At 41.8% G+C, this 27,536-nt stretch overlaps 1 protein-coding gene across 1 annotated transcript in view; it reads right to left on the reverse strand.

The window, feature by feature from the left end:
* AK5 (adenylate kinase 5) overlaps positions 1–22,702 on the reverse strand; it is a 151,696-nt gene extending 128,994 nt beyond the window's left edge. Inside the window, exons 1-5 of the mRNA XM_038411979.2 lie at positions 22,085–22,702; positions 18,465–18,651; positions 16,939–17,106; positions 12,445–12,614; positions 12,217–12,330 (exon numbers count right to left, since the gene is read on the reverse strand). Coding sequence (XP_038267907.2) covers positions 12,217–12,330; positions 12,445–12,614; positions 16,939–16,990 — 336 coding nt within the window. The 5' untranslated portion in view covers positions 16,991–17,106; positions 18,465–18,651; positions 22,085–22,702. The remainder of the gene's footprint in view (positions 1–12,216; positions 12,331–12,444; positions 12,615–16,938; positions 17,107–18,464; positions 18,652–22,084) is intronic.
* Between the last annotated feature and the right edge of the window lie 4,834 nt (positions 22,703–27,536).

Consider the following 27,536-nt stretch of genomic DNA (forward strand, 5'->3'; position numbering starts at 1 on the left):
TTCATATGGTCAGTCCTGTGTCCCTTGGGGAACTGCTGGGGTTGTGAGCCACACCCCATTTTCCCCATAGGGAGATAAGCCCTGCTCTCCATTCCTCTGAGGAATACAAAGGAAATCCCAGAAGGGAACTATGGTTGAAAAGACTAAATACGTTTTCTGTTTCCTATTTTAATAGATTCATAGATCCTGAGGCCAGAAGAGGACCATTGTGATCATCTAGTCTGACCTCCTGTATAGTACAAGCCATAGAACTTCCCTAAAAAAATTCCTAGGGCATATCTTTCAGAAAAACATCCAGTCTTGATTTAAAAATTGTCAGTGAGGGAATCCAACATGACTCTTGGTAAATTGTACCACTGGTTAATTGGTCTCATTATTAAAAATTCACACCTTATTTCTTGTTTAGTTTCAGCTTCCAACCGTTTGAGTGTGTTACATTTTTCTCTGCTAGATCGAAGAGCCCATTATTAAACATTTGTTCCACGTGTAGATAATATGTAATCAAGTCACACCTTCATCTTCTCTTTTGTTAAGCTAAATAGACTGTACTCCTTGTGTTTATTGCTAAGGCATGTTTTCTAATCCTTTAATCATTCTCATGGCTCTTCTCTGAACCCTCTCCAATTTATCAACATCCTGCACCTTTCTCCCATGAAGCTGAAAAAAATGTATAAAGTGTCTTAGCTCCCAAAGCAGCTGGCCCAGTAAAAAGAAAAACTTAAAAGACTGAAGAAAATGTAGTTAAAAACTGATGCAAAAGTTAACACGGGGGGGCAGGTTTAATTTATTACAAGGAGCACATGAAGAATTAACCACTTGAACTATTTCCAGAGTTGAACAGATGCTGTTATGTTTGCAAAGCCTTATGCTCCCAGTGGATTTATGCTCCATGATACGTGCCTAGACTGTGCACCGAGGTAAAGACCCAGACTGATTCAGTGCTTGCAAATTATCCTTTCTACATTTGTTCTTAAAATTAAGAACCATCCATATAGAAAGGACATACATATTTTATGTACACAGATAACTAATGTAAGAGTAATTAAGCACTGGAACAAATTACCTAGGTAGATTGTGGAATCTCCATCATTGGAGGTTTTTAAATACAGGTGAGACAAACGCCTGTCAGGAATTGTCTAGATAATACTTAGTCCTTCCTGAGTGCAGAGGACTGGACTAGATGACCTATCAAGGTTCTTCCAGTGCTACATTTCTATGATTATTTCTATGTTACACACGTATATGAACTGTAGCATATGAAAGGGACCTTACTAATTCATACATGACTCAGTACATGAAGTCTTAAGACCAATATGTAAAACACATGCTACTTGTATAGCTTTCGTATATGTCATTTATTTGTATTCCATGCTTTCTCTTATGCAGGTTCGGAAGGGTACAGGGAAGGGCCTCATCCGAGGCCTGTTCCAAAGCTTTTTAAAGTCAACGGAAAGACTCCATTGATCTGAAGGGTGCTGGATCAGACAGGGAGTAACTAGAATCACAATGCTTGAATTCTCTGAACTCAAGGGTGGAAGGAATTGTTAAAGGATGAAACTGTGAGAATTTGCATGTATTTTCCTTTGGTAGATGGTAGGAACGAGAAGAGATTGCCTATGTTCATAGTAATTTTGTCATAAATATTACCCAAATCTAAAACGTATAGGCCATTTTCTTTACTTGAGATCCAACCCCTTTGCACTGCACCAGAAGGCCACATTCTGGCCATATATGTCCAGCAGGGAGTTCCCCTGTTGTAGGTGAAGTGTCTAGGGAAGGTGAGGCACATTGAGATGGGATGTGGCTGTTGTTGGGTAGAATTCCACTACACCTTTCCTCCATTGATGTAGAATCCATTGGAGGCCCCATGCCAGTGGTGCAAATTAGAACAATCAGGGGTTGTTCTAAACCTTACTGGCATAGACTGGCCCTCATGGTCAGGGAGCTGGGAATTGGCTCCCCAACCCCACTGAGTGGAGCTCAGCAGAGGAGAAAATCTGGCCATGTGTAGGCATTAGGTATTCTACTATGGGTGACTTGTTTGTTGAGTTTTAAACTAGGCGAAGAACATACAGCTTCAACTCTAAATACAACAGGTGGGTACAGAATTGTGCCAGTCCTCTTATCTTTTATAATAAAATTTTCTGGTGAGCAAATCCAATTCTCTTTTAAGTACGAGTCTCCTACTTAAACCAGTGTAAATTGGGAGTAAATCTATTGGAAGTCAATGGTATTACTGGAATAAAGCCAGTGTAAATGACAGGGAGGCTTTATAATCTCTGGGGGTACTTTTCATGTCTCCTTTTATTAGTCAGATTGCAATAGTTGCTAGTTAGAAAATTAGATGATTAATTGATTTTTTCCTCATAGACCAAAAATATATATATATATCTCACTAATTTGCTTCATTTCTTAATTCCTGGTACATTCTACTGGATACTCATGAGAAAACGTAATTGATAGTTCATGCACACTCATCATTAGATCAATAGTGCATTTAATTCTAATTATACTAATAAAGATTACTATAAAGTTACTTTATGTCCATTGTGCTGTTATTCCCCATGATAATTACTGATCTGTTGTGTATAATCCCATCTCTGCCGGGTTATTAGACTATTTGCATAATTTTTCTTTTTTGTTTTAGGAAAACAAAAATGTGTTTCCAATTATGCCAAATAATGCATGCTGTTGGAAGGGGGTATGCTGCTAATTTACTTCAGTCTTTCATAATGTGGGTGCTACATGGGAAACACAATTATTTCCCCAACATTCATATAGGTATTTATTCTGATTAGGCCTATACTGAGAGGTGGGGCAATTGCCTAGTGGGTTAGATCTTCACACCAGCGGGAGGGTCTCTTCTCTCTCAGACGCATATGATTTGAGCATGAAATTCATGCCTGTGCAGAGGGAACTTAAGTGGGATTTAAATGGTATATAAACCATGTGCGAGCCCTTTCTGTGCATATAAATATCATCCTGAATACACTGACTGGGAGCTCTGTTACTTATGACTCTGAAGCAGCCAGCAGGGCCTTAGTAACAAGGGCCAACAGCATTACCTGCTAGTTGGCCTTTCTCCCTGCAGATCAGCATCCCAAACATATAGTCAGCAGCTCTCCTTTTGCTCTTCCCTAAGCGTAACTCTCACTCCTGGGCAGCAGGCACCTCAAGGAGGGTAATGAGAACACACAGGCAGTGTGTTAAAACCCTCCACCTCAGCATATAGGAGTTAGGGAGCAAGGATTACTGATCATGCAGACCAATTTTACTCTTCTATCCAGCTAGGCTTTGTCCAGCTAGGCAGGGCTCTTAAGCCTTTAGTCAAGTATTAGTCCATTAGGAAATGGTATTTTGGGGCTTGAGCTGCCAGGGACAAAGGATAAAATGGTGGGGCCAAGAGGAGATAAATGAATTTGTGGGGGGGTAGTAAGCTATTTGAGATGGAGTTTTAGGAATGGGGAAAAAACAGGAGAGGAGCAGGCAAGAGGAGGAAGATGCATAGATTTTTGAGAGGGAATAGGTAGATTTACTTTCTGGGCAATGGATTTATTTTAGGAATGCACCAAATGCAGGAGGAGGCACTTTCATCGTAGATAAATAACAGCACGGTTGAATTCAAGAGAGCTTCTGTTCTGAAGAACAAAATTTTCACCATCCCTCCCCTTTTACTAAGTACCTGCCTTTTCTCATTAAGATTAAAATTCACCCATCTGTGGATGGTCATAAAAGATCTGTGATATAGTGGACTTGTAATTGTTCTGCTCTGCAAATCCCAGCACAGAGAACACAACTAATGGCCATAAATACCAACGTGGGGCTGTATAAGGGTTGCAGCTACTATTCCCATCCAAGAGTTTGAGCTAGAGCACCTGTAGTGCTGCCCTGAGCCTGCTGATGTATAGGACAAGAATTCAATTGTCCCCAAGTTCCCACAGTGTTTTCTGCACAAAACCTGTTTTACTCCAGCATTGTGGAGGGAGCATGGACTCCTCCCTGGGAAAACTGTGTTTAGGAATTAACAGGTTAATCTAATTCATACAAAATAGTTCTCTATAAATTAAGAAAAACAAAAGGCTTCAATCTTCCTGTTTGCAAAGCACATGTAGAAATGAATGTATATGTTCTCAGAGGCATCTTTAAAAGAACATTTTATATATTTTATTGAAATTTAACTTCCTCAAATTCATCCATATTATCTAACTCACACAACACAATTAAAAATACTTATTCTTTCAACTTAATCCCTTTATTTTAACATGGAATTAAACTCTACACTCTTCATTAACATATCCATTAATTGCAATATCTACCCTACATTTCATTTCATTATTGATATATCTACCTGTTAATAAATTCTAGTCAAACTTTGGATGTATTTACTCCTGCTGAGATTAAAAAAAACCTGCTGAACTCAGAAGGAAAAAGAGTGATATATGAGTGAATGAAAATGGAATAAGAGTAATTGAAATTAACTGGAAAATATTGTAATTCTAAGCTGTGGTTTTCCTGGGAAAGAAACACCTACTGTCACCTCAGGGACTGGATGAGAAGGTCAAGCTGCAGTTTCTTCTTCATAGGCTATTTGAGTTCAACTCACCAATCAGAGCAGTCACATTATGGTGTCAGTGGAGCTGAAGATACTTAACATGCATGAGCATGCTGCTCCTGTAGGTGACTTGCTGGATTTCAAGCTGATAGGTTAATACTAAGTAAATTGCTTTCACCTCAGCATTTTCCAAAATATGCTTGGAATGTAAATAACTTTCCAATATTTGCCAAGCTAAAGAAAAGTGGAATGCGTGCTTTTAGGTTATTTATTTCTTGAGGCTCAAAGAAAGGACAAACCAGAATTAAATCAGCAGTACTGACAGCCTCAAGCATTCAAAAATAATGAACAAATCTCCAAAAAAAAAAAAAATCCATGAACAAATTTGGGGTTCTTTTTATTTGCTTTTTGCTTCATGTTTTCAAGCTTTTCTCCATGACCAGGAGGGCTAGAAACTTATTTTCACTTAAAACGGTAGCTGAGAGTCTCATGTAATCACATGATTCGAGGAGCTGGAATTTTAAGAATAAGCACTAATATCACAAAGTTGGCAACACTCTTGAAATAGGAAATGGGAAAATCAAAACTGGGCAAGAATCCAAGGCCTTCTTGTGAGAAAAGCTACCTGGGTTAGGATGTGAGATGTTCAGTCACTAGGAGAAGGAGTTAAAGCAGGGAAATATAGGCCTTACTTTGGACATAGGCAAGTGGCTCTAAGGAAAACTGTGACTCTGAGTATTCAGAGTCTGATTTTGACATCATACTAGTTTATATCAGTAATAAAATCATTTTAATTAATGGAATTACACCAAGTGGTCATGGCTGCTATTGGGTGCTGAGCACTTTTGCTGCTCAGATACCATGGTGACACAAACCTCAGTATTACCAAAATTAGAAAAACTAGAAGCCAGTTTATTATTTTAACTAATCCAGTATCTACAGAGGGAGCTGAGACATTTCTGCATAGTCATATGGAGGTTTTGTAGACCAAGAAAATAAAATTGTGCTTCAATTCTAATTTGAAGAGTCATCTGTTCCTCTAGACTTTAAGATGTAAATATGGATGCCATGCAGGAAGGGCTAGCATGACTAGAGATTATTGTTTGGAGGGTTGTCTCTCTTTCCCTTGATTTGTAGATCTGAAGTGATACAGAAATAATAACCACCGCTGGGTACTCTGAAGATGCCCATTTCCTACAGGCATTCTGACTATCTGAGGTGCACCGTGTTTTTGATATAATTCTACATAGTACTGCTTTGGGAACGTTGTAGCTGCACAAACAAGCTGATGGTGGAAACATAACTGGAAGATACTATAATCTCTAAACTATTCCTATGTTCAGGAATATTAGCATTAATTGGTTTGTTTGGCTCAACTATATTTTGTCCTAGCAAAAAGGGAGTATGTGAAGTTCAGTGAATCAAGCTTTTGGATAAGCCGAAGTGGCAAAAAATGTGTTGAAGTTAGTAGGAGGAAATGCATCAGAAGTTTAACTAGAATTCGCCATCAATGATTTAATTTTAATATAAAAAGTCTATGCAAGAGCAGACATTGTAATTAATGCTCATACTGTAGCATTTTGTAATTTCTTGATTAAGTAAAGAAAAGATTTAAGCCCAAAGAATGCTAACTCTTCATAATTGAGCCATATGAGCTGGAAAACCAAATAAGTTTAATTTTTAATTAAATACACATAATTTTAATATCAGATATTATGTTAAAGATGCTTCTGAGGATACATGCATTTATTTAACTAATTTCTACATGTGCTTGCAAACAAAAATGGTAGAATGCTTTCCCTACTCTTAGCCTTTGTATTTTATTAGTATGGTGAGCCATTTCTGACAATTAGCCATTAGCTAATTAGCCATTAGCTTGTCCTTGTAAGTACTGGGCACAAGTCCTTCATTAATGACTTGCATAATGGAGTAGAGTGTAAGCATATAAAATTTTTGGATGACAGCAACTAGAAGGAGTTGCATGCATTTTGGAGGACAGCATTAGAATTCAAAACGACCTTAAGAAATTGGAGAATTGGTCTGAAATCAATAACATGAAGTGAAGATGAGTGCAGAGTACTACTCTCGGGATGGAAAAAGCAAATGCACAAATACAAACTGGGGAATAACTGGCTAGGTAGCAGTACAGCTGGACTGTGATCAATTGTTCTCCATGTCCATTGAAGGTAGGACAAGAAGTAATTCGCTTAATCCTCAGCAAGAGAGATTGAGGCAGGGGTGAATGTGGGCTGGTATGGGTCAGTATGGCATACCGGTAAGAAGTAGCCACCGGTACCGGCCCAAATGCACCTGACGTTAAAGTGCTGCTGTGGCAGCACTTTAACATCACCGCCCCTTCCCCCGCTGTCCCCCCACTGTTGGTGGCCCTGACGGTAGGGATCCTACTGGCAGAGCCAGAGACGGCGGGGAGGGTGGAAGGTGTAAAAGGGGCAGCCCGGCAATTTAAAAGGGTCTGGGGCTCCCGGCCACCACTGCTACTACCACGGCAGCAGCCAGAGCCCCTGGCCCTTTTAAAATCACTGCTGGAGCCCCGGGCAATACAGGCCAGGTAGCGCAGATGGGCTGGCTGGGGGACGCTAACCCCCAGCCCCACCCCTTCTGCCCGAGGCCCACCCCTTCCAGGGGCCTGGAGCTGGGCTCCCCTACCAATAAGTCTTCTGTGTTACTTTCACCCCTTGATTTAGGTTAGATATTAAGATAAACTGTCTAACTAAGCATTGGAATAGGATTCCAAAGGAGGTCGTGGAATCCCCATCATTGGAGATTTTTAAGAACAGGTTGGAAAAACACCTGTCAACGTTGGCCTAGGAATACCTGATCCTGCCTCAGTGTAGTTGGCTAGACTACATGACCGCTCTTCCAGCCCTACATTTCTACAATTCTGTAGTGACATTTATACCCTAACACTGCATAGAGGTTAAGTAAATCTCCTTCATTCACGGAACTCTGTAGAGTTGGCGTGTGTACGGCAGATTTCCTCTCTGTGGTCACTATTCCAGCCCATAGCCTAGCAGTCCGTGCCCTTACACACACCCTATATGGAGGTTTTGGAGCACCGGATCTTGATAAGAATGGAACCTCTCCTGGCCCACCTCCAGCCTGCCACCAATAACATTCTCCTGAATAGTAGCCTATTCAGAGCCAGTGCAGAGCCTGCCTCTCTGGTGTATCTTAGGTACAGAGGCCCCTTATGCGGACACTCTATCAAGACATCTTCCTCAGCCTCACTATCCCACATCTTAGAGGCAGAGCAAATAAAGGGTTCAAATGGCACAGTGCACCTATGCAGGCCCTCTCAGTTTGCCTCTGATGCCAAAAGAAAAAAGACCCAATATTGCAAAAATGTTTAATTGAATTAAACAAGGCTGTTTGTTTTTGAAACCTGCCCCGCTTATTGCTCTCTGTATCCCACCCTCTCCATGTCAACTTAATCTCTCTTCCTGCTTTACCCATTCTCCCCAGTTTCCTTTATTTTTATCAATCTCTAATTCCACATAATTTAACCATTTACCCTTTTGCAAAGTCTCCTTGTTCATTCTCTTCCATTTGATTTGATATCATTATGTATGTTCTTGCAATGTGATTTAGCTCTGTGTAAACAGTGTCAAAAGGAGAGGACTCCAGTGAAAATGCTGCTTTGCAAGTGAACACTCCTTTGGTAATTACACACTTTCACAGGCTGGTACACATCCATCCCCAACATGCTACAGATTATAACAAATGACAAGGGATGAATTTATTACAACACTATGTTCCCACTTCTCATTGTTGTCCCTCCCGCAAATACATATTTTATCTATTTAAAGGGATCCTAGAGGGTCATCTATACATCCACTGTACTGTGGCATGTTCTGCATATCCCAATACAAACTCACAATATTTATTATTAATTTCACAGCACCCAAAAGTGTGCAAAGTGCCTTATAGAATAAATAATAAGACACAGCCACTGTTCTAAAGAGTTTAGTCTTGTAATTTTAAATTCAGCGTGATGAATGCTGTTGCCAAACTGTAAGGTGGGGATGGGATGAGGTAGAGAAATGGTTGTTAAAAAGATCACCTGTTGTGAGCATGTGTACATCTTGATGGTTCAATTAAATTTAACCTTTTAAAATTTGATTGTAATAATCTAGATTGTGCACCCCTGACTCATACTGGTGGGCACTTACTCCCATGCATAGTCTGATTGACTTCAGAGGAACTGAAGTCAATTGTGTAGTATTCACCAACTGTAAGTATTCACCAACATGAATAAGGGGTACATATTCCAGCCTAATATGATTTGATTATTTTCATTACTGGGGATTTCACCATTTCCCTTACATTTTCTACTGCCTAGTAGATCTTCTAATTAAGAAGTGTCTTCTTATTTAATCAAAATGCCCCTTGCTGCAGCTTCAACTCATTATTTCTCATCTTTTCACTTTTGGCTAATGAGAGCAATTTTTCCCTTTCCTTATTATAAATTATGAATAGCTTCTACACACAGCCATTAAGAAAGCTTAAACATTTATAAGTTGTAGAAAACACGAGTCATGTTTTTAAATTGCAGTCTTATACAAATTATTGTGAAGCGTTCAGTAGTTTGTACTTCTCAATTCCACTGCACTTTCTACCTAAGGATCTCTAAACACTTTATAAACATTATCAATTTTAGCATGAAGACTATGCCATCCCTTCAGTTATTATCCTCATGCTACAGAAGAGGGGTCTTAGTCACAGAGAGGGTAAGCGGCTTACTGAAGTTTATCACACAAAGTCTGTGGTAGAGCCCAAGTTAGCATTTGTCGTCATCCCCCTCTGTTTCCCTAGTCTCCTAGGATCAATGAGAGCTAACAATGTTGCCAGAAGGGTATCTTTAACACATTTTAGAGGAACTTTGACACGACAATTGAATTTTAAAAAAAGCAAATAAGATATTTGAACGCAGCAAAAGAAGAGTTCACAAATGAGCCTTTACCTCTTCCTGCTCCCTTTCCGCGCAGATGGATTTACTTTTCAGAGGCTACCCTCATCACCCCCTCATGCTTGACAGAGGCATAGTGGTATTAGTCATGACATCTTTAAGAGTGAAATGCACCCCTGCGTAGGGGCTTATATGGGATTGAAGAAGTTTATAGGCCAAGTGCTGGTCCTATGTACATGGGTTAATTTCACTGTAGGATATTGTTGGGGTTTGAAGAACCCGTGCAGCGTAGTTCCTGCCTATTCCTCCACTCCCATCTCTTTTCATTCTTCCCTTGCTAACAACAGAATCAAACAAAGTCATAGCACGAGAAGCTTCCTCCATTTCACCACTAAATCACTGTTTTTAGTTGTATGCCATTTGTTATCATTCATCTGTAAGCTAGACAATAAGCTCTTCAGGGAAGAGACTTTGTTTTCATTGGACCCGGTACGATAAAGAACCTGTTAAATTATGATAGATTACTCATGCTTAAAAAGTTAAAGACTTGCTTAAATGCTTTGCTGAATCTGGGACCTTGTCTGTAAAATACCTTATTACTGTTTAATTTTCTCTAGTTCTGTTATTTTTTAAACATTTAATTGGTTGGTGATAGTGTTTTGAGTTTTCCTCTTTGTCCTGCTTATTAGATTTTAATATAGGATTTATCTTTTGTTGTTGACAATCATCATTGTGTTATACAGTTTTAAAATGTTAATTCTCGGTCTACTCCTGCTATCTCTGCACACTCAAGTTTTCCCTTGATGTTTATGGGAGATTTTAGTGCACAAAGACTGCAGGATCAGACCATATATTCTTAAAGAAATAAATACATACACAGACTTACGCAAAAGGCTCATAGTGAGATGAATAAATATGCTGGGCTTGATTCTCAATTACAGTAAGGCTTTGGCAGTGTAATGGGGCCTTAGCCCTTTAAGAACAAGTTACAATGCTTGAGCAAAAATGTAAAATGGTCTTAGAGCAGTGGTTGTCAACTCTGGTCCACCGCTTGTTCAGGGAAAGTCCCTCGTGCACCGCGCTGGTTTGTTTACCTGCCACGTCCGCAGGTTCGGCCGATCGCGGCTCCCACTGGCCGCGGTTTGCCACTCCAGGCCAATGGGAGCTACGGGAAGGGTGGCCAGCACATCCCTCAGCCCGCGCCACTTCCTGCAGCCTCCATTGGCCTGGAGTGGCAAACCGTGGCCAGTGGGAGCCGCAATCGGCCGAACCTGAGGATGCAGCAGGTAAACAAACCGGCCCGGCGTGCCAGGGGCTTTCCCTGAACAAGCAGTGGACCAGAGTTGAGAACCATTGTCTTACAGTAAATAAGAATAAGGCCCAATTTTTAATGTATGTATGTACTTACACTGTATGATCATTTTTCTTATATATCTGTAAGTATGTTATGTAATGCATAAACCTTATATATAATGGTCACCTGCCTGGCATAACTCTCTTCAAATAACACCACCCTGCTTACACTAACTGCAATTTTATTATAAAAAGATATTTTAAACAATGTCTACTGAAAACGAAAACTGACTCAAGGAATGATGATTCGGACTAAATTTCTTTTCTTTTTTTAGTTTCCAAAATAATTAACATTAACCACAAATTTCTCCTTTTTTAATTTATAAGCAAATGTAGCTGGCAGTCATCAACTGTTTTCCATAATAACTATTTTGTCAGTTTCTTTTAATTTTATCAGTTTGATTTTTTGAACTTCACACAGAATTATACCTTATAAAAGAGCAATAACGAAGAACCTCATTAGGCTGCTTTCTTTTTGTTACTTCTATTGAGGCAATTCCATTAAAATTCAAAGTACAGAAATGATAATGAGTGCTTTTAGTGATTATGGAGCACTCTGAAATGATTTGCTTGAGAAGCACTCTAGAAATGCAATACTGAATTGTAATCTTTGCATATGGCCATAAGGAAATATTACATGTTACAGTGTTTAATCAAAAGATGAAATAACTTTTTGCCTCACAACACTGCACCCAAGTAGAAATTACATTTACATATTTTAGATTAATTAATTTATATACATGTCTATGTCATCCTGATAGGACTCTGTACTTTACTATGTAATCATTTTATCTGACTAAGTCTAATCTGACTAAATTGATTTCAATAATCAAAACTAGGCAAGCCAACAGACAACTATTTCTAAAATGAGATGACCACTACCAGATTAAGTGAACTCACAAAAATGCAGGCAATTTTAATCTTAGCATTTGTTCCAGTCTTTTCAGCACCTCAGAATAACCTTGAGACCATTCCTCCTTGATTGTGAAGGAATTCATTGACTACAATGTGTTTCTCTTAATGAACATTTAAATTGTACAATTAAATATTAAAATAAATAAATTAAATAAAAAAAAAGGATAACTTTGTTCTCTTCCTAAATGATGTATGAAAATTGTTAGATTTTTTTTCCTTGAACTTGGAGGATTTTCATTACATCAGCAGGAGATTAGGTTATTGGTTCCACTATCACATTCTGTCTTTTTACAGAATTTTCTGTCTTCAGACCCTAAAGTATAGGCCAAGAAAGTGACCTTTTGTCAATTATAATTATGTATTTAAAAAGATTTAAAGAGCAATGCTGAGAATCTGCTCATTAATTTCAAGAAGCTTAACAATGATATGAGTTACATAAGTTTTCTTAAGAATAAAGACAGTCTCTTACTTGGTCCTCAAAGGAGAGTGCCTGTGCAACATCTCTTGGAAATCCATCAATAACTATGCCTTCTTCATCAGGAATCTGCATTAATCTCTGCTTTATCTCAGTTATGGTTGTTTCCTTTCATGGAGAGAAATAGTTTTAAAAGTTTTTTGGTGATGCATATAAATGCAGCATGTAAAAATCTTTACAGAATAAATACCAAAGAGATGGTATTTCTTAGGTTAGTTGTACCTGAGGGGCCAGTTCTCCTGTAGTAATTATTTTAGCAATTAGACTCCATTTTCTATTGCTGCTTGTATTGTGGATCTTCTTCCTTAACAATTCACCAACTGATATGTATTCAAATCCATAACGTTCTGCTATTTTCAAACTTTGTGTTCCCTTCCCACTTCCTGGGCCACCTATTGTAAAGATAGCAAAAAATAGAGGTTTCATTCAGAATGTCAAATTCACTATGACATCTCAGTCATCAGCACCAATTTCCCAGTGTACTATCAAATCCTACAATTGTTCCATGGTTAGCACTCTCATCAAAGTCAGTGGAAGTGGATTTATTGCAGGACTGAACCTAAAGTTAATAATCTAAAATAAAATATTTGCATGAGTCAAAGAAACAGATGAGCTTGTTCTTTCTGGGCTTGATTCTCCATTCACTTACCTCCCTTTACTAACCTCTTTAGTGGAGCGTTTCCTGGTTTATACAAGTGTAAGGAAGAAGAATATTAAGGCTTCTTCTCCATTTCGGTTAAGGAAAGCTATAACAGAATCCAAATGGAGGGACAGATATTCTGATTCCCTTATTCACATTAAAAATGTACCTTAGTCTACAAGTGGTCCCACTGAAGTCAATGGAACTACTCATGGAATAGGAGTATCAATGTCTATTCCTAAATATGTCTGCAGAAAATTCTGGAGTTTGTAAAATGAACATACTTTGAAATGTTAAACGAGTGGAGAATATAAGTGTATATAAGAATATAAGTATAAGTGAATTGGTATATGTAATGATTTCTGTCAAAGCATACACACTTCAGGTACCCCAAGAATTTTAGAACCATTCAGAATTAGTTTTATTCTTCTGTGTACTTTTAAAAATAAAGTGATACAGTGGAAGCAAATATTAATATCTGAGATAACAGATAATGAACTGGTTATGAGGGATAACATACCTCTTCCTTATATTACTTATGTTAGTCCCATAAACCTTTCTTAAGGATTTATATAATTAACAAATATCTGTGGGAAAGATTACATGCTAGGATATTTCTCCATATGTGCTACAAAATAGTATGACTTAGGGTTAGATAGTAGTGGCCAGTTTTATGGGCCAGATTCTGCCATTGAAATCAGTGGGACTACTGGTGGAGTGAGAAACTACTGAATGAGAATAAGGATGGCAGAATATAGCCCTATATATATATATATATATTGTAATGGGTAATTATTAAGTAATTTTAAACATATTATTATGAATTTGCAAGGCTTTATTTACTGGCAACAGGCTATCTATTTATAAAGCACCTATCAACTGGGAATCAAAACATTTTACAAGGTTTAAAAGGTTGAACAGAGTTGCCAAAGAGGGACAGTCAATTCAGTTCCCTATCCTTCAACCGGGAGATTCAAAATCTTCCTAACTGCAACAGAGCAATAATCAACAGGCAGAATAAATATAGATAATATTGTCTGATACAGAAAATTTGGTGATGGAGGAAAAAGTTTGCCTTATTCTATCAGAGCTGCACAGGATATTTGATGTGAAGAACTAGGAAAAAGATCACCCATTAATATCCCCTTTATTAATACTTGGAAAATCTCAATCTTTACTCCTAAATTTTCAAAAGAGCTGAAAGAAACCACACAGCCTGCTGAACAGAGGAGGGTTTCACTCTTATCTTCAAGAAAACTTTGCTATGAAACACATATTAAAAAGGAAGTGCACACAGTCCTGTATTTCTATGCTTTCATCTTCATTTTGTGCCCCCAAAAAATAATTAAGCCACAAATTGTAGGGTATCAAAAGTTCACAACCCCCTTCTCATATCTGAAGTAAGTTTTTATCAGTCAGAAAATTACCCTTATACCAAACTGATTATTGAAACAATGAGGAAAAGTTCAGAGAATAAACTAAGTTAAGAGGACTAGGATAAAATTATTTCCCATGTCAAATAATTATCTGTTTTCCTCTTTTGCAGATTTGATGTTCCTAGTTCCTTGGTATGACTTAAGTTGACAAGTATGTTTACAAAGAGGGAGGAAGTTCAATTTGGTTGATATTTTTTGGATAATGTACAGAATCTGAAATGTTGGAGAGAGTTTCCGACAGATGATGTGTAGATGCGTGGAGGATTCTTTGTCCGCTAAGCTTCAGAGCCATTCAATGGGGGCAAGTCAGCCCAATGGCTGAAGTAGCTTTTGTGGGCTGCTTACATAGTTTCCCTTTAGATGAAACAGAGGAAACAGAAAGATCTTCACAGCACCCTGTCATAAATATAAAGGGAAGGGTAACCACCTTTCTGAATCCAGAACTATAAAATCCCTCCTGGCCAGAGGCAAAACCCTTTCACCTGTAAAGGGAAAAGAAGCTAAGATAACCTCGCTGGCACCTGACCAAAATGACCAATGAGGAGAAAAGATACTTTCAAAGCTGGGGGGGGGGGAACAAAGGGTCTGTCTGTCTGTGTGATGCTTTTGCTGGGAACAGAACAGGAATGGAGTATTAGAACTTGTTAGTAAGTAATCTAGCTAGAAATGCGTTAGATTTCCTTTTGTTTAAATGGCTTTAAAATAAGCTGTGCTGAATGGAATGTATATTCCTGTTTTTGTGTCTTTTTTGTAACTTAAGGTTTTGCCTAGAGAGATTCTGTTTTGAATCTGATTACCCTGTAAGGTATTTGCCATCCTGATTTTACAGAGGTGATTCTTTTACTTTTTCTTCAATTAAAATTCTTCTTTTAAGATCCTGATTGCTTTTTCATTGTTCTTAAGATCCAAGGGTTTGGGTCTGTGTTCACCTATGCAAATTGGTGAGGATTTTTATCAAGCCATCCCCAGGAAAGGGGGTGTAGGGCTTGGGGGTATATTTTGGGGGGAAGACATCCAGGTAGGCTCTTTCCCTATTCTTTGTTTAACACGCTTGGTGGTGGCAGGCATAGGGTTCAAGGACAAGGCAAAGTTTGTACCTTGAGGAAGTTTTAACCTAAGCTGGTAAGAATAAACTTAGGGGGTCTTTCATGCAGGTCCCCACATCTGTACCCTAGAGTTCAGAGTGGGGAAGGAACCTTGACACACCCATCCCCTGCTCCCTACATGCCATGAGGCAGGAAGCACGCACTGAAGAAAACTCCACCCTGTTCCAGGAGTGCACACATACTGTGCATTTCACCTACATCCAGTCTTCACCCACTTTACTTGTGCAATGGAACCACATTGATTCCATTGCATGAGGGCCTTCCATGGCCACACAGTAGAGAGGCCTGGATTTGCTCCCTTATGAAAGGACGGCCATCTATTTGTTAAAATAAGAAAATAAAAGGTATCTGTGTTACTTCTCCATCTGCTGAAGGTCATAGAGCTCAAAGATATGAAGGCTTTGAAATTTTCCCATGTTTGATTTCTGCATTAGAAAGTAAGAGCAACAGGCTGAGGAAAACACCGTTGTCTAGCAGCCGTATGAGGGGTATGCAGTAGCTATGAAAATGTGATGCTTTTTTGTTTTATATGTATTGCCCTTACATTTCTAAAATTCTCCCTGTGTGCAGAGTTCAGCAGACATTTTGTCCTCGGCGCTTCTGCTGTATATCGTAGAGGAGACACACACAATATCCTCTCTCATGGAGATTGCATTTGGTCCCTTTAATACAAGTCCTTTAGATTCAGATCTGATTCTTCACTGCTTTGCACCTTGTGTAGTCATTTACACATATGCAAAGTAAATGCAAAATGGGCACAAAACACTACCACCACTGTAAGTGAGAGGAGAAATCTGATTTGGCAGCAATTTACACTAATTTTGCACAGGTATAAATGACTAGATATGGTGCAAAGCATTGGAGAATCAGGCCCTGATATGACATTTGGAAATCAGGCCCTCTTGGCACATGGAAATATAACACCCTGACAACAAAAAACGTAATCCAGACAAGTGAAATGCAAATGCTTCATGTCCACTGGACAAACTATTGACCTGGATTTAAATTATAGGTATACCGAGTGATTAGCATATCTTACCTGAGGTTGAAAATTATCAGTTTGCTTGCAAATGCCACGAAGCAACAAGCAATGCTGAATTTTGTGAAAAATGTGTATTTAAGTAGTTCATTCTTACTGATGAGCACACCAGACACAACTGGCTGAGTGTAGCTAGAGATGAATTTATCAAAAGTAGTGGACTGAAGAAGCACGCTTTCACTCAAGCAGGATATGCTGGTTATTTAATGCATCAAGGAGTTTTAAGCGCAGGTCATATGAGACTAGTATTTTCTTCTCAAGGGATATAGCTTATCTAATTTTACAGTTTCCCTTTCCTGTGGACAACTATATTTTCTTATCCGGCAACCAAACCTGAGATATAGTTTGCACTTGGACCATATTCTTTCCTAACTGAAGTAGAAAGTTTACATTTAAACACTGTAGGCATCTGATTTATTCACACTATAAATATCAGTGCAGAGAGAATAATAATACAGGTTTGTCAAACAATTGACCCTCACTTTGCCTTCATACCTAAGACAAGGATGATTTTTGGTCGAGGTCTTGTAGGATCAAATACAATCATACTCCTCAATTAGCTCAGCAGTTTCAGAAGATCTGTGTCACTTTCTATGGAGAATTGGTGGATTGGAGGGAGTCGGTCATATCGTCGATAAGGAAAGTTAGGATTGTCAGGCATCACTGCAAAACAATAAATAAATGGGAAATAATGGAAATAAATAGTAAAGTCAAATTACTTGCATTTTTTTTTATTACATGAGTTGCAACGACTCGTGTTGGTATATTAAGAAATATGGTGATAACAAAATTTCTTCAATATCTTAAGTGCCATTTTACTACTAGAAGTAATTTGGTATTGAGTCTCTCAACTCAGCTGGTTTATTCAATTTTAAAAAATTAGTTCTTAGTTTATAAGATATCTTGAGTGTCTTTTTAATTTACAGCTTGCATTTATGGTTAAAGTTCTTCTTCAATGAAAATATGCCCTAGCAGACAGCAGGAAGGCACAAAGCCTCTGAGCAAATGGCCCTCCTCATTCCTGTAGATGCCCTGGGATCCATGATTTTGGGAGTGGAAACTCCTTTTATGTTGCATAAAGATATGGATAGGAGGAATAACAATGGCAACGGAAAAGGAACTAATACTGATCATTATATGTTACTAATATATGAATGGCATGTATTGATAGACAGATTTAGATTTACTGAGAAGCACCAGTTGTAATCTTTCTTCATATATATAGTTAAATAACGTACAGCTCTAATTACTGCTTATAACATAAAGGGACAAAATTTCAGTTGTGGTAAGCAGTGCGGTCCACTGAAGTCAATGAGTGTGGCTCCTGAGGACCAGTTAAAGATTTGGCCCAAATACTGTAAAGATCTGAGGCTGAATTATGTCTATATGTAGATGTGTTACTCTCCACAATGTAGCATATCCACACAACAACATTCATCGTTTAGCTGCAGGATTATGGTGGCCAATTTATGGCACGGTCAAGCGTGCTAGCAGCCAGGGAAAGAGCATGTGTCTGCATCAGCAGAGCTGCATTTCCTATGCATCAAGCACCAAAATGCCCCTTTTCAAAGATGTTGGCAAGGGTTGCACCCCGAGCCTTCCCCAAACACCAGTTGAGGCATAATGCCTCCAGGAACCATGGCTTGACAATACTTTCTTCCCACTCTACATCAAACTACTTCATCATAGGAGGCATAATTTTGATCAGTTTTCCCCTACATAACAACCATTATGAGAAAACATAACAACCCAGCCACTATTACAAAACCAAAAAACAACAAACAACCACTCTTGAAAGTAGTTTTAAAATAAACCTGAATGGTAATTTTTCATTAATTAAATTGCTCGTACATTTGTTTAAAATATTTGGCATATATAGTCTGTATTTCTACAACTTTTCCCCAAGAAATGTAACATCTAATTTGTCATACTGTGTACATATACATTTTTTAAATAGTGGATCTAAAATTGCCTAATATTACACTGATACACAAAATATTCAGCTCAAGGATATACATTACCATTCCTGAAAAAGGATCTTCTTGATTGTCCTCCATTGAGCGGCGGTAATGTCTTCTTTTCTTGACTAACAAATGTGTCCCATTTCACTTTTTCTGACCCTCCCAGTTCCTTCACTTTTTGTAAACAGCCTTCCAAATATTCTATTGGGTCATCAGGTTTATAACATACTAATCCATTCAACAGACTCTGAAACATAACATCCAAAAATAAGTTATAGTTCCAAGGTTATGAAAATAAACACAAGCTTGTATTTTGAATTTTATTGCACCCATTTCTGCATTCCCTGCACCCCCAAAACCACCAGTTCAAGTAGATGTTCGGGGCATTCAAGTAATGTTGGATTTGGGCCTACTGAGGTCACCAATACAACTTAGAACATAAGGATCCTAGGTATGTCTTTATTTTCCTGTTTACAAATGGAATGAAAGCAGAAAATAGTAACACGTTTTCTTTAATCTTTCTTAGAACTACATCTCTGACTGGCAAATACATATAGTGTTTCTTGTACTAGCTAGATAAGCCCTAAAGCTTATGTTTTCTAGTTTACTTGTTAGTTCAATAAAAATTTATAATTTTCTGAAAATCCAATATGACTACAAGCATTTTGCTCATATTAATGTTCGAGAGACAACACTATAAGAAAAACTAGATAGATCTTAAAAGCCCCAACAGGTGCTCAAACATCATGTTGATCGATGTGGTATAAGAAGCTGAACTGACCACCAGCTACAGTCATTTAGAAAATGTCCATTGTGTAGTATTAATTGTAGTATTGCACTAATTGGTCCAGGATAAATGTGTATGAAGGGTAGGGTGGATTATGGGGTGTTATAACCATCTCTGGAGCAGACAGGATTGGTGAAAGGATACATGGGTAGATGGACCATTAGTTCCAATATGGCAATTCCTACTCCTAGCTTTTAACATACGCTTTAGGATGTAGTCCTTTCCATTGCATTTTTCAGCTTTTCCTGATTCTTGTGCATAAAATTGGGTGCTATAGTAAAATACATGAAAATACATTCATGTTTCAATATTTCTCCAAGTGTTATTTTATAGCTACAGTTTATATAGTTATTTAAATGTTGCTTTTATATGTGCTTGCATTTATAATATAGTAAATCATTTGTATGTCTGAGTTACACCTTTTGTATAATCAAATAACTGAGCATTGCAACTATGTACATATTTCTGTGGAAGAATGCATACCTTTGTAGTATCAGAGCCTTTTATTGCTAACACAAGTCTTGCATCTCTCTAGATGCACAATTGCCTGTATCCATAATTAAACCATTTATTTTTTAAACTTATGAATAAAACATAACTATAGCCTTTGCCCTATATCTATCTATCTATCTATAGATATAGATATCTTTTCAATCATTCATAGGGAAAGTCTTGTTTCAAACAGTATAAAAATAATATTTTCATACAGATCAGACAGGAAATGGTTTACTCCGTGGAAAAATCCTCATTGTACTGGAAAAAGCAAATTACTGTTGATTAATAGATACACCAGGTAGCTTGCACTAAACCACTTCAACAATTTTATGTTTAAAAAACTCTCATGAAATAGTCTGGGTTGTCGATCAGTCAGTGAACTGAGCTCTTGAACAATGGATGATCATTTATGCCCGAGTTCCTACACAATCATTTCATTTTTCTATAGGAACTTATTGGGCATATGGGTTTTATCTAAGTGGGGTTTTTTTAAACCTAATTTTTTTAAAAAGGGTTTGGTCACACACGACGCTTTCTACTGTTGGCTGAAGGACAGAATGATCACGGAAGAAATAATAAGAGCATGCACATTACGCCTTCCAGGCGAGGCTGACAAAGCGCCCCACAGTTAGGGGGAATATGTGACTGACACACATATTCCCTAGTCCCCGATCGCTCCGCGTTCCCAGCCCACCCCAGGGACGGCTGCCGGCCAGGCTGGGACCGGAGCCCTGAGTGGAAGGGCGCGAGGGGGGGGGGGTTTCTGTGCTGCATGAGGCAAACCCAGCACGGTCCCAGGAGCCAGAAAGCCCGTGTTTGCAGCAGGGTCACCTGCAGGGCGGCCCCTGGCCCGGCGCTGACTGGGCGGGCGCGGCAACGCCCCAACCGGCCCTTCGCCCGCTGAGGAACAGGGTCGAGCGGTAGAAGCGCAGCCCAGATGCCTTCCCCGGCCCCCGGGCTACCCGAGCGGACTCCGTCCCCTCTCTCCTGGCTGGGACGGGGAGCGGGCTCCAGCCTTCACCTCCCGCCTCGCCTAGGCCCTGCCCATCCTGCCCCCTCCACCCCCTCTCTCCTGCTCATCCCCCCACTCCGGGCCCCTTCGCCCTCTCTCCTGCTCATCCCCCCACTCCGGCCCCCCTTCGCCCCCTCCTCCTGCTCACCCCCCACCGGCCCCCTTCGCCCCCTCTCTCCTGCTCATCCCCCCCACTCCGGCCCCCTTCGCCCCCTCTCTCCTGCTCATCCCCCCCACTCCGGCCCCCCTTCGCCCCCTCTCTCCTACCCATCCAGCCCCCCCTTCGCCCCTCTCCCCTGCTCATCCCCCCACTCCGGCCCCCCCTTCGCCCCCTCTCTCCTACCCATCCAGCCCCCCCTTCGCCCCTCTCCCCTGCTCATCCCCCCACTCCGGCCCCCCTTCGCCCCCTCTCTCCTACCCATCCAGCCCCCCCTTCGCCCCTCTCTCCTGCTCATCCCCCCCACTCCGGCCCCCCTTCGCCCCCTCTCTCTGCTCACCCCCCCACTCCGGCCCCCCTTCGCCCCTCTCCCCTGCTCATCCCCCCCACTCCGGCCCCCCTTCGCCCCCTCTCTCCTACCCATCCAGCCCCCCCTTCGCCCCTCTCCCCTGCTCATCCCCCCCACTCCGGCCCCCCCTTCGCCCCCTCTCTCCTACCCATCCAGCCCCCCCTTCGCCCCTCTCCCCTGCTCATCCCCCCCACTCCGGCCCCCCTTCGCCCCCTCTCTCCTACCCATCCAGCCCCCCCTTCGCCCCTCTCCCCTGCTCATCCCCCCCACTCCGGCCCCCCTTCGCCCCCTCTCTCCTGCTCATCCCCCCCACTCCGGCCCCCCTTCGCCCCCTCTCTCCTGCTCATCCCCCCCACTCCGGCCCCCCTTCGCCCCCTCTCTCCTGGTCATCCCCCCCATTCCGGGCCCCCCTTCGCCCCCTTCTTCTGCTCATCCCCCCCACTCCGGCCCCCCCTTCGCCCCCTCTCTCCTGCTCACCCTCCCCACTCCGGGCCCCCTTAGCCCCTCCCTCCTACCCATCCAGCCCCCCCTTCGCCGCCTCTCCCCTGCTCATCCCCACCTCTCCCCCCAATCCAGGCACCCCTTGTCCCCGTGTATCCTGCCCATTCCCCTCCACTCCGGGCCCCCGTTGGCCCCCTCCCTCCTGCCCTCCCTGCCCCACTTGGCTGGCTCAATCCCCCCTTCCCGCGCTGGGGTCCGGCCCAAGGCGCAGGAAGGGAGCTGGCAGCCCAGGGTCTGCGGGGCCGGGGTCAGACGGGCTCTCAGCGCCCCGGGATGGATCCGGCGGAGTCAGGCGGGTTCGCCCCGGGGAAGCGGCCCCCGGAATCGGCCCCCTGCCCGGGCTCCGCTCCTCGGGGCGCTCACTGGGCTCCGCCCTTACCTCGAAGAGCTGCGGGATCTCCCTCCGGGCCAGGTACTCCTTGGCATCGCCGGTGTTCATGCCGCCGGCTGCCGGAGAGGGGGGCGACGGCTCCGCGGCTGCTGCTCCTCCCTCGGCCCCGGGGGGCCTCCTCTCTCCAGTGTCCACGGCAGGAGCCGAGGGCTGCAGCGCGGCGCCGGCTCAGGCCACTGGCTGTGGCCGCTCCGGAGGGCAGAGACGAGCGAGAGGAGGCAGAGCCAGCCCCTTCCCCAGCTCCCCTGAGCACCGCTGCGGCCGCCCAGCCGTGTGCCGCGGGAGCCAGGCTCGCTCCACAGCTCAAGCGGGCGGTGTGAGTGGGTGGCTGAGCAGCGCGCACCCCCTCCTGCGGGCTGCATCGCGCACACGGCACGGCCCCTTTCAGGGCTTCCAGGCACCGCTAGGCAGCCAGATGCGGCCACCTTACAGCTGCCTTATTAACCTGTAGGTGCCCGAGGAGATCCCCCCCCTAGCCCCAGTCCCCCTCTCCGCTGCACAGATCTGCCAGGGCATGTAGTCTGCAGACGGGGAGGAGGGGCACAGGGCCCGCCGGATCGAAAGCGTTTCCAGCAGACCGCAGCGGTCAGGAAAGTTTCATAGGCTGCAATGCAGCCAGTACAGATTGCAACCCGAGTCCAGGACGCGCAGCACGGGCACCAGTTGAGCTTCCGACCTCTGGCCGTGGTACTCAGTGCAGTTAATGATACACGTGTGTAACTGGGACACTGCTGTTACTGGGGGCCTCTAGTGGCAACCCGAAATGCTCCCTACCAGTGGAAAACCATCGCTTAGTTATTGCAGTCATCAGAAAATACATCTGTGCCATCTCCGTGTGAGTGGATGGCTGAGAATGGAGAAAGGGATATAAGTGGAGGGAAGGGATAGGATAGCTTAGTGGTTTGAGCTTTGGCCTGCTAAACCCAGGGTTGTGAGTGATTGAGGGGGCTATTTAAGGATCTGTGCCAAAAATTGGGGATTGGTCCTGCTTTGAGCAGGGGGTTGGACTAGATGACTGCCTGAGGTCCCTTCCAACCCTGATATTCTATGATTCTATGAAAAAAAAGAAATGGAGGACTTGTGGCACCTTACAGACTAACAAATTTATTTGAGCATAAGCTTTTGTGAGCTACAGCTCACTTCATCGGATGCATTCGGTGGAAAATACAGAGGGGGAGATTTATATACACACACAGAGAACATGAAACAATGGGTTTATCATACACACTGTAAGGAGAGTGATCACTTAAGATGAGCTATTACCAGCAGGAAGGAGGGGGTGAAGGAGGAAAACCTTTTGTGGTGATAATCAAGGTGGACCATTTCCAGCAGCTAACAAGAACGTCTGAGGAACAGTGGGGGGTGGGGGAGAAAAACATGGGAAAATAGTTTTACTTTATGTAATGACTCATCCACTCCCAGTCTCTATTCAAGCCTAAATTAATTGTATCCAGTTTGCAAATTAACTCTCACTCATCACTCTCACAGATCTTGGGAGACAGGCCAGTACTTGTTTACAGACAGCCCCCCAACCTGAAGCAAATACTCACCAGAAACCACACACCACGCAACAGAACCACAAACCCAGGAACCTATCCTTGCAACAAAGCCTGTTGCCAACTCTGTCCACATATCTATTCAAGGGACACCATCATAGGGCCTAATCACATCAGCCACACTATCAGAATCTCATTCACCTGCACATCTACCAATGTGATATAAGCCATCATGTGTCAGCAATGCCCCTCTGCCATGTACATTGGTCAAACTGGACAGTCTCTACGTAAAAGAATGAATGGACACAAATCAGACATCAAGAATTATAACATTCAAAAACCAGTTGGAGAACACTTCAATCTCTCCAGTCACACGATTACAGATCTGAGAGTGGCTATCCTTCAACAAAAAAACTTCAAAAATAGACTTCAATGAGAGATTGCTGAATTGGAATTAATTTGCAAACTGGATACAATTAACTTAGGCTTGAATAGAGACTGGGAGTGGATGGGTCATTACATAAAGTAAAACTATTTCCCCATGTTATTTCTCCCCCCAACCCACCCCCACTGTTTCTCAGAAGTTCTTGTTAACTGCTGGAAATGGCCCACCTTGATTATCACCACAAAGGTTTTCCTCCTTCCCCCCCCTCCTTCCTGTGGTAATAGCTCATCTTAAGTGATCACTCTCCTTACAGTGTGTATGATAAAACCCATTGTTTCATGTTGTCTGTGTGTGTATATCAATCTCCCCACTGTATTTTCCACCGAATGCATCCGATGAAGTGAGCTGTAGCTCACGAAAGCTTATGCTCAAATAAATTTGTTAGTCTCTAAGGTGCCACAAGTACTCCTTTTCTTTTTTGCGAATACAGACTAACATGGCTGCTACTCTGAAACCTATGATTCTATGAGTGTGTCTGTGGATGAGCCGGCGTATGAACGTGTTTGTGAATACATGCCTGTGGTACTAAAGAGATAGGGAGAGGGAGGCTGCAAGGGCAGGTACCTACAAACACGGTGGTGAAGTCCATGTGCACTTACCAGTGAGTAACTACCTCAGTTAAATCTCTCAGCACCTTCCCTCGTCTATGTGATCGATAATCCCAGTCATGCCCTTGGGACTCTTTAGAATAAGATTTCCAGATTAGGTGAGTGCCAAAGTGAGGAAGTGTTCACAGGCAAGCTTTGCTGTTGGGTCAAGGCAGCCTAGATACTCTTCTTAGGATTATCAAATGCTGCAAGTCACTGGTTTCTTTTGAGGGACTATGACTTACCCTATCAGAAAGCGCTAAATGTTGTCTTGTCCCGCAATAATCATATCTAGTCATGAAGTTAGATAATTAATTTAGCATCGGGTACAGGGTCCTTTGCAAGGGCTTGATGCAAGGTGTCCAATCTGAAAAGCTTAATTTTCCTTACAATATCACATTCAAAATGGGGACAGGTGTTAAAGCCTGCTTCCAACACACCTTGTAGAGTGGATATATCTTGATCCCATCTCCCTGGTAAAAACCATCCTCATCTTATGTGGTACTGGGGTATTTCCAAAGGAAATCTCTAGCTACTGGGGCTGGGACAACCATATTTCCACGATGACTTTGTATAAGAGAGTTGGGAAATACAATGCTACTGTGTAGGGAAAACCAACATGTCACCTCTTCCAGAGGCGATGTTGACAGATATACTACTTCCACTTTTAACATGATGCATTTGAATGCAATGGACATCTGGAACTGTATGGGAGAAGTTGGAAAACAGCTCTGTTTACTCATTCCTAGAACAGTGAACACTTTTGTATATGTTGGAGGGATTGAAATGTGTGTCATCTGACACATCATCTGTAAATACTGAGTGTGATGGGGTGTTCATCCCATACTAGCTTAAAAGGGGTTAATGAGGCTGAGAAGGGATCAGCTAAATGAATAGGCCACAGTTGAGGGGAATTAGATGGCCTAAGTAACCCCTGAATGATGATGGAGCCCAGCTGAGAAGGAGTAGGCAGGGCTAGTAAAAAATCTAGGAAGCTGGCAGCAGAACAGGGCTACAGTGAGGGAGCTTGCAGCTATTCTCTGGATGTTAGAGAGGGAGGGTGCCTGGGGAAAATAGAAACCTCAGGGATCCGGACTTGAAGGAAGGGTTTATCTAGAAGGATAGTGTAGCAGAAGCCTGGGAGAGGCAGAATAGGAAAAGGTTCTGGGAAATGACAGCAAGGTGGGATATTGCAGATCTTGGATGCTGATTTGAAGGTCTCAGAGCTGGAACCAGGAGTAGAGGGTGGGCCTAGGTTCCCACCCCCGCCACTGAGGAAGTGATACAGACTGGACAGTGGAGCAGAAGGCTGCCTGGGACAGTTGTCCAATGAGATGTTGCTATCTGGAAGGGAAGGACTATAGTGACTTGGTTGGAGGGCCAAGCCAAGAAGAGCAAGTCATGAAGTTGGAGGATGCAAAATCCCAGAGAGACCAAGAGGGACCATGGCATGAGTGATGGAAGGAGCTGTTGGACCTGGAAGGCGCTAAGCCCCACAGCAGCTAGGAGGAGGCACCCTAGTGGTCAGTGAACCCTGTTACACTGAGGCCAAACATCTAGAGATTACTAAATCTACAGTTATTCTCTTGGAATAACAAACTGTAACAGGTACAGCAAAGGAAACACCAAAATGTAACCCAGAAACACCATGGATTTAAATCACATGGTGCACAGACTACATTGATGATGCAAGCTGCTCTAGTGCAAAGTGGGGTTTACACTGGCATGCTTTACTCAGGTAATTTACCGAATTAAAACTATTCAAATATTTCTACGGTAGAGGGATCTAATTCTTATTAGATCCAGTGAATATTTTTATGAAACCTTTTACAATTAAGAGTTGTCTTCTCTAAATAATTAACCTTTATGTGAAAAATTCTAGAGATGATTGAAAATTTCCATTTTTTTTCTTGAAATAATCTCACATTATGATCAAAATTACTTGAATTTTTTTCATTTAATAAAACCCTGGGTTTCAAGAAAAGGAAAAAGAAAAGGAGTACTTGTGGCACCTTAGAGACTAACAAATTTATTTGAGCATAAGCTTTCGTGAGCTACAGCTCACTTCATCGGATGAAGTGAGCTGTAGCTCACGAAAGCTTATGCTCAAATAAATTTGTTAGTCTCTAAGATGCCACAAGTACTCCTTTTCTTTTTGCGAATACAGACTAACATGGCTGCTACTCTGAAACCTGTCATTAAGAAAAGGAAAATTACAATAATGACTTCAAAAACAAAATAAATATAATTTGTGATCATTTCAGTTAAAAACATTGACATTTTTCATGAAAAACAGGTCTATTTTGAATTCCCTTCCACCCCCCACCAACTCCCCCCCCCCCCACAACCCAGCTTCAATATTTTGAAATTGTTTGTGGAATCATTTTTCTATTTGTTTGACCTGCATCAGAGAGAGAAATTCTACCTGCTCCAACTTCTACTGACGTGGTTGAGTAAGCATTTTTTATTGGTCATGGATGTCTTACCTGCGGGCATATTTCTCTCACAAGGAAAAATACTCATTACTGACAATAACAGTTGCAACCAAACTGGTCCTTAACATTGTTTAAATACAGTACAAGGACAATTTGTGTTTAGTACCATTTCAGAAGCACTAGTTAAATCCCACAGGTGTAAACATAACTTGGCACCCCAGAAGCCATTTGTTTTTGTTTACTTACAGAAGCTTGAAAAACTAAAGTTTGTAGCTTAACACTCTTCTTTGAAAAGGGTAAAAATGGGCAACTTCCTTTGTCCTAAAAAGCTGAAATACAGAATAAAATAGGTTGTTATAGGAATGATTCCATCAGTAGTGTTAAGTCTATTTAAGAACCCTCTAGATGTCATGTAGTCCACTATTATGGACAATGGCTAATGCACAATGGAGCCAATGGACTAGAAGAGTAAGAAAG

The sequence above is a fragment of the Dermochelys coriacea genome, chromosome 8 (assembly GCF_009764565.3).
Source record: "Dermochelys coriacea isolate rDerCor1 chromosome 8, rDerCor1.pri.v4, whole genome shotgun sequence".
Lineage (NCBI taxonomy): Eukaryota > Metazoa > Chordata > Testudines > Dermochelyidae > Dermochelys > Dermochelys coriacea.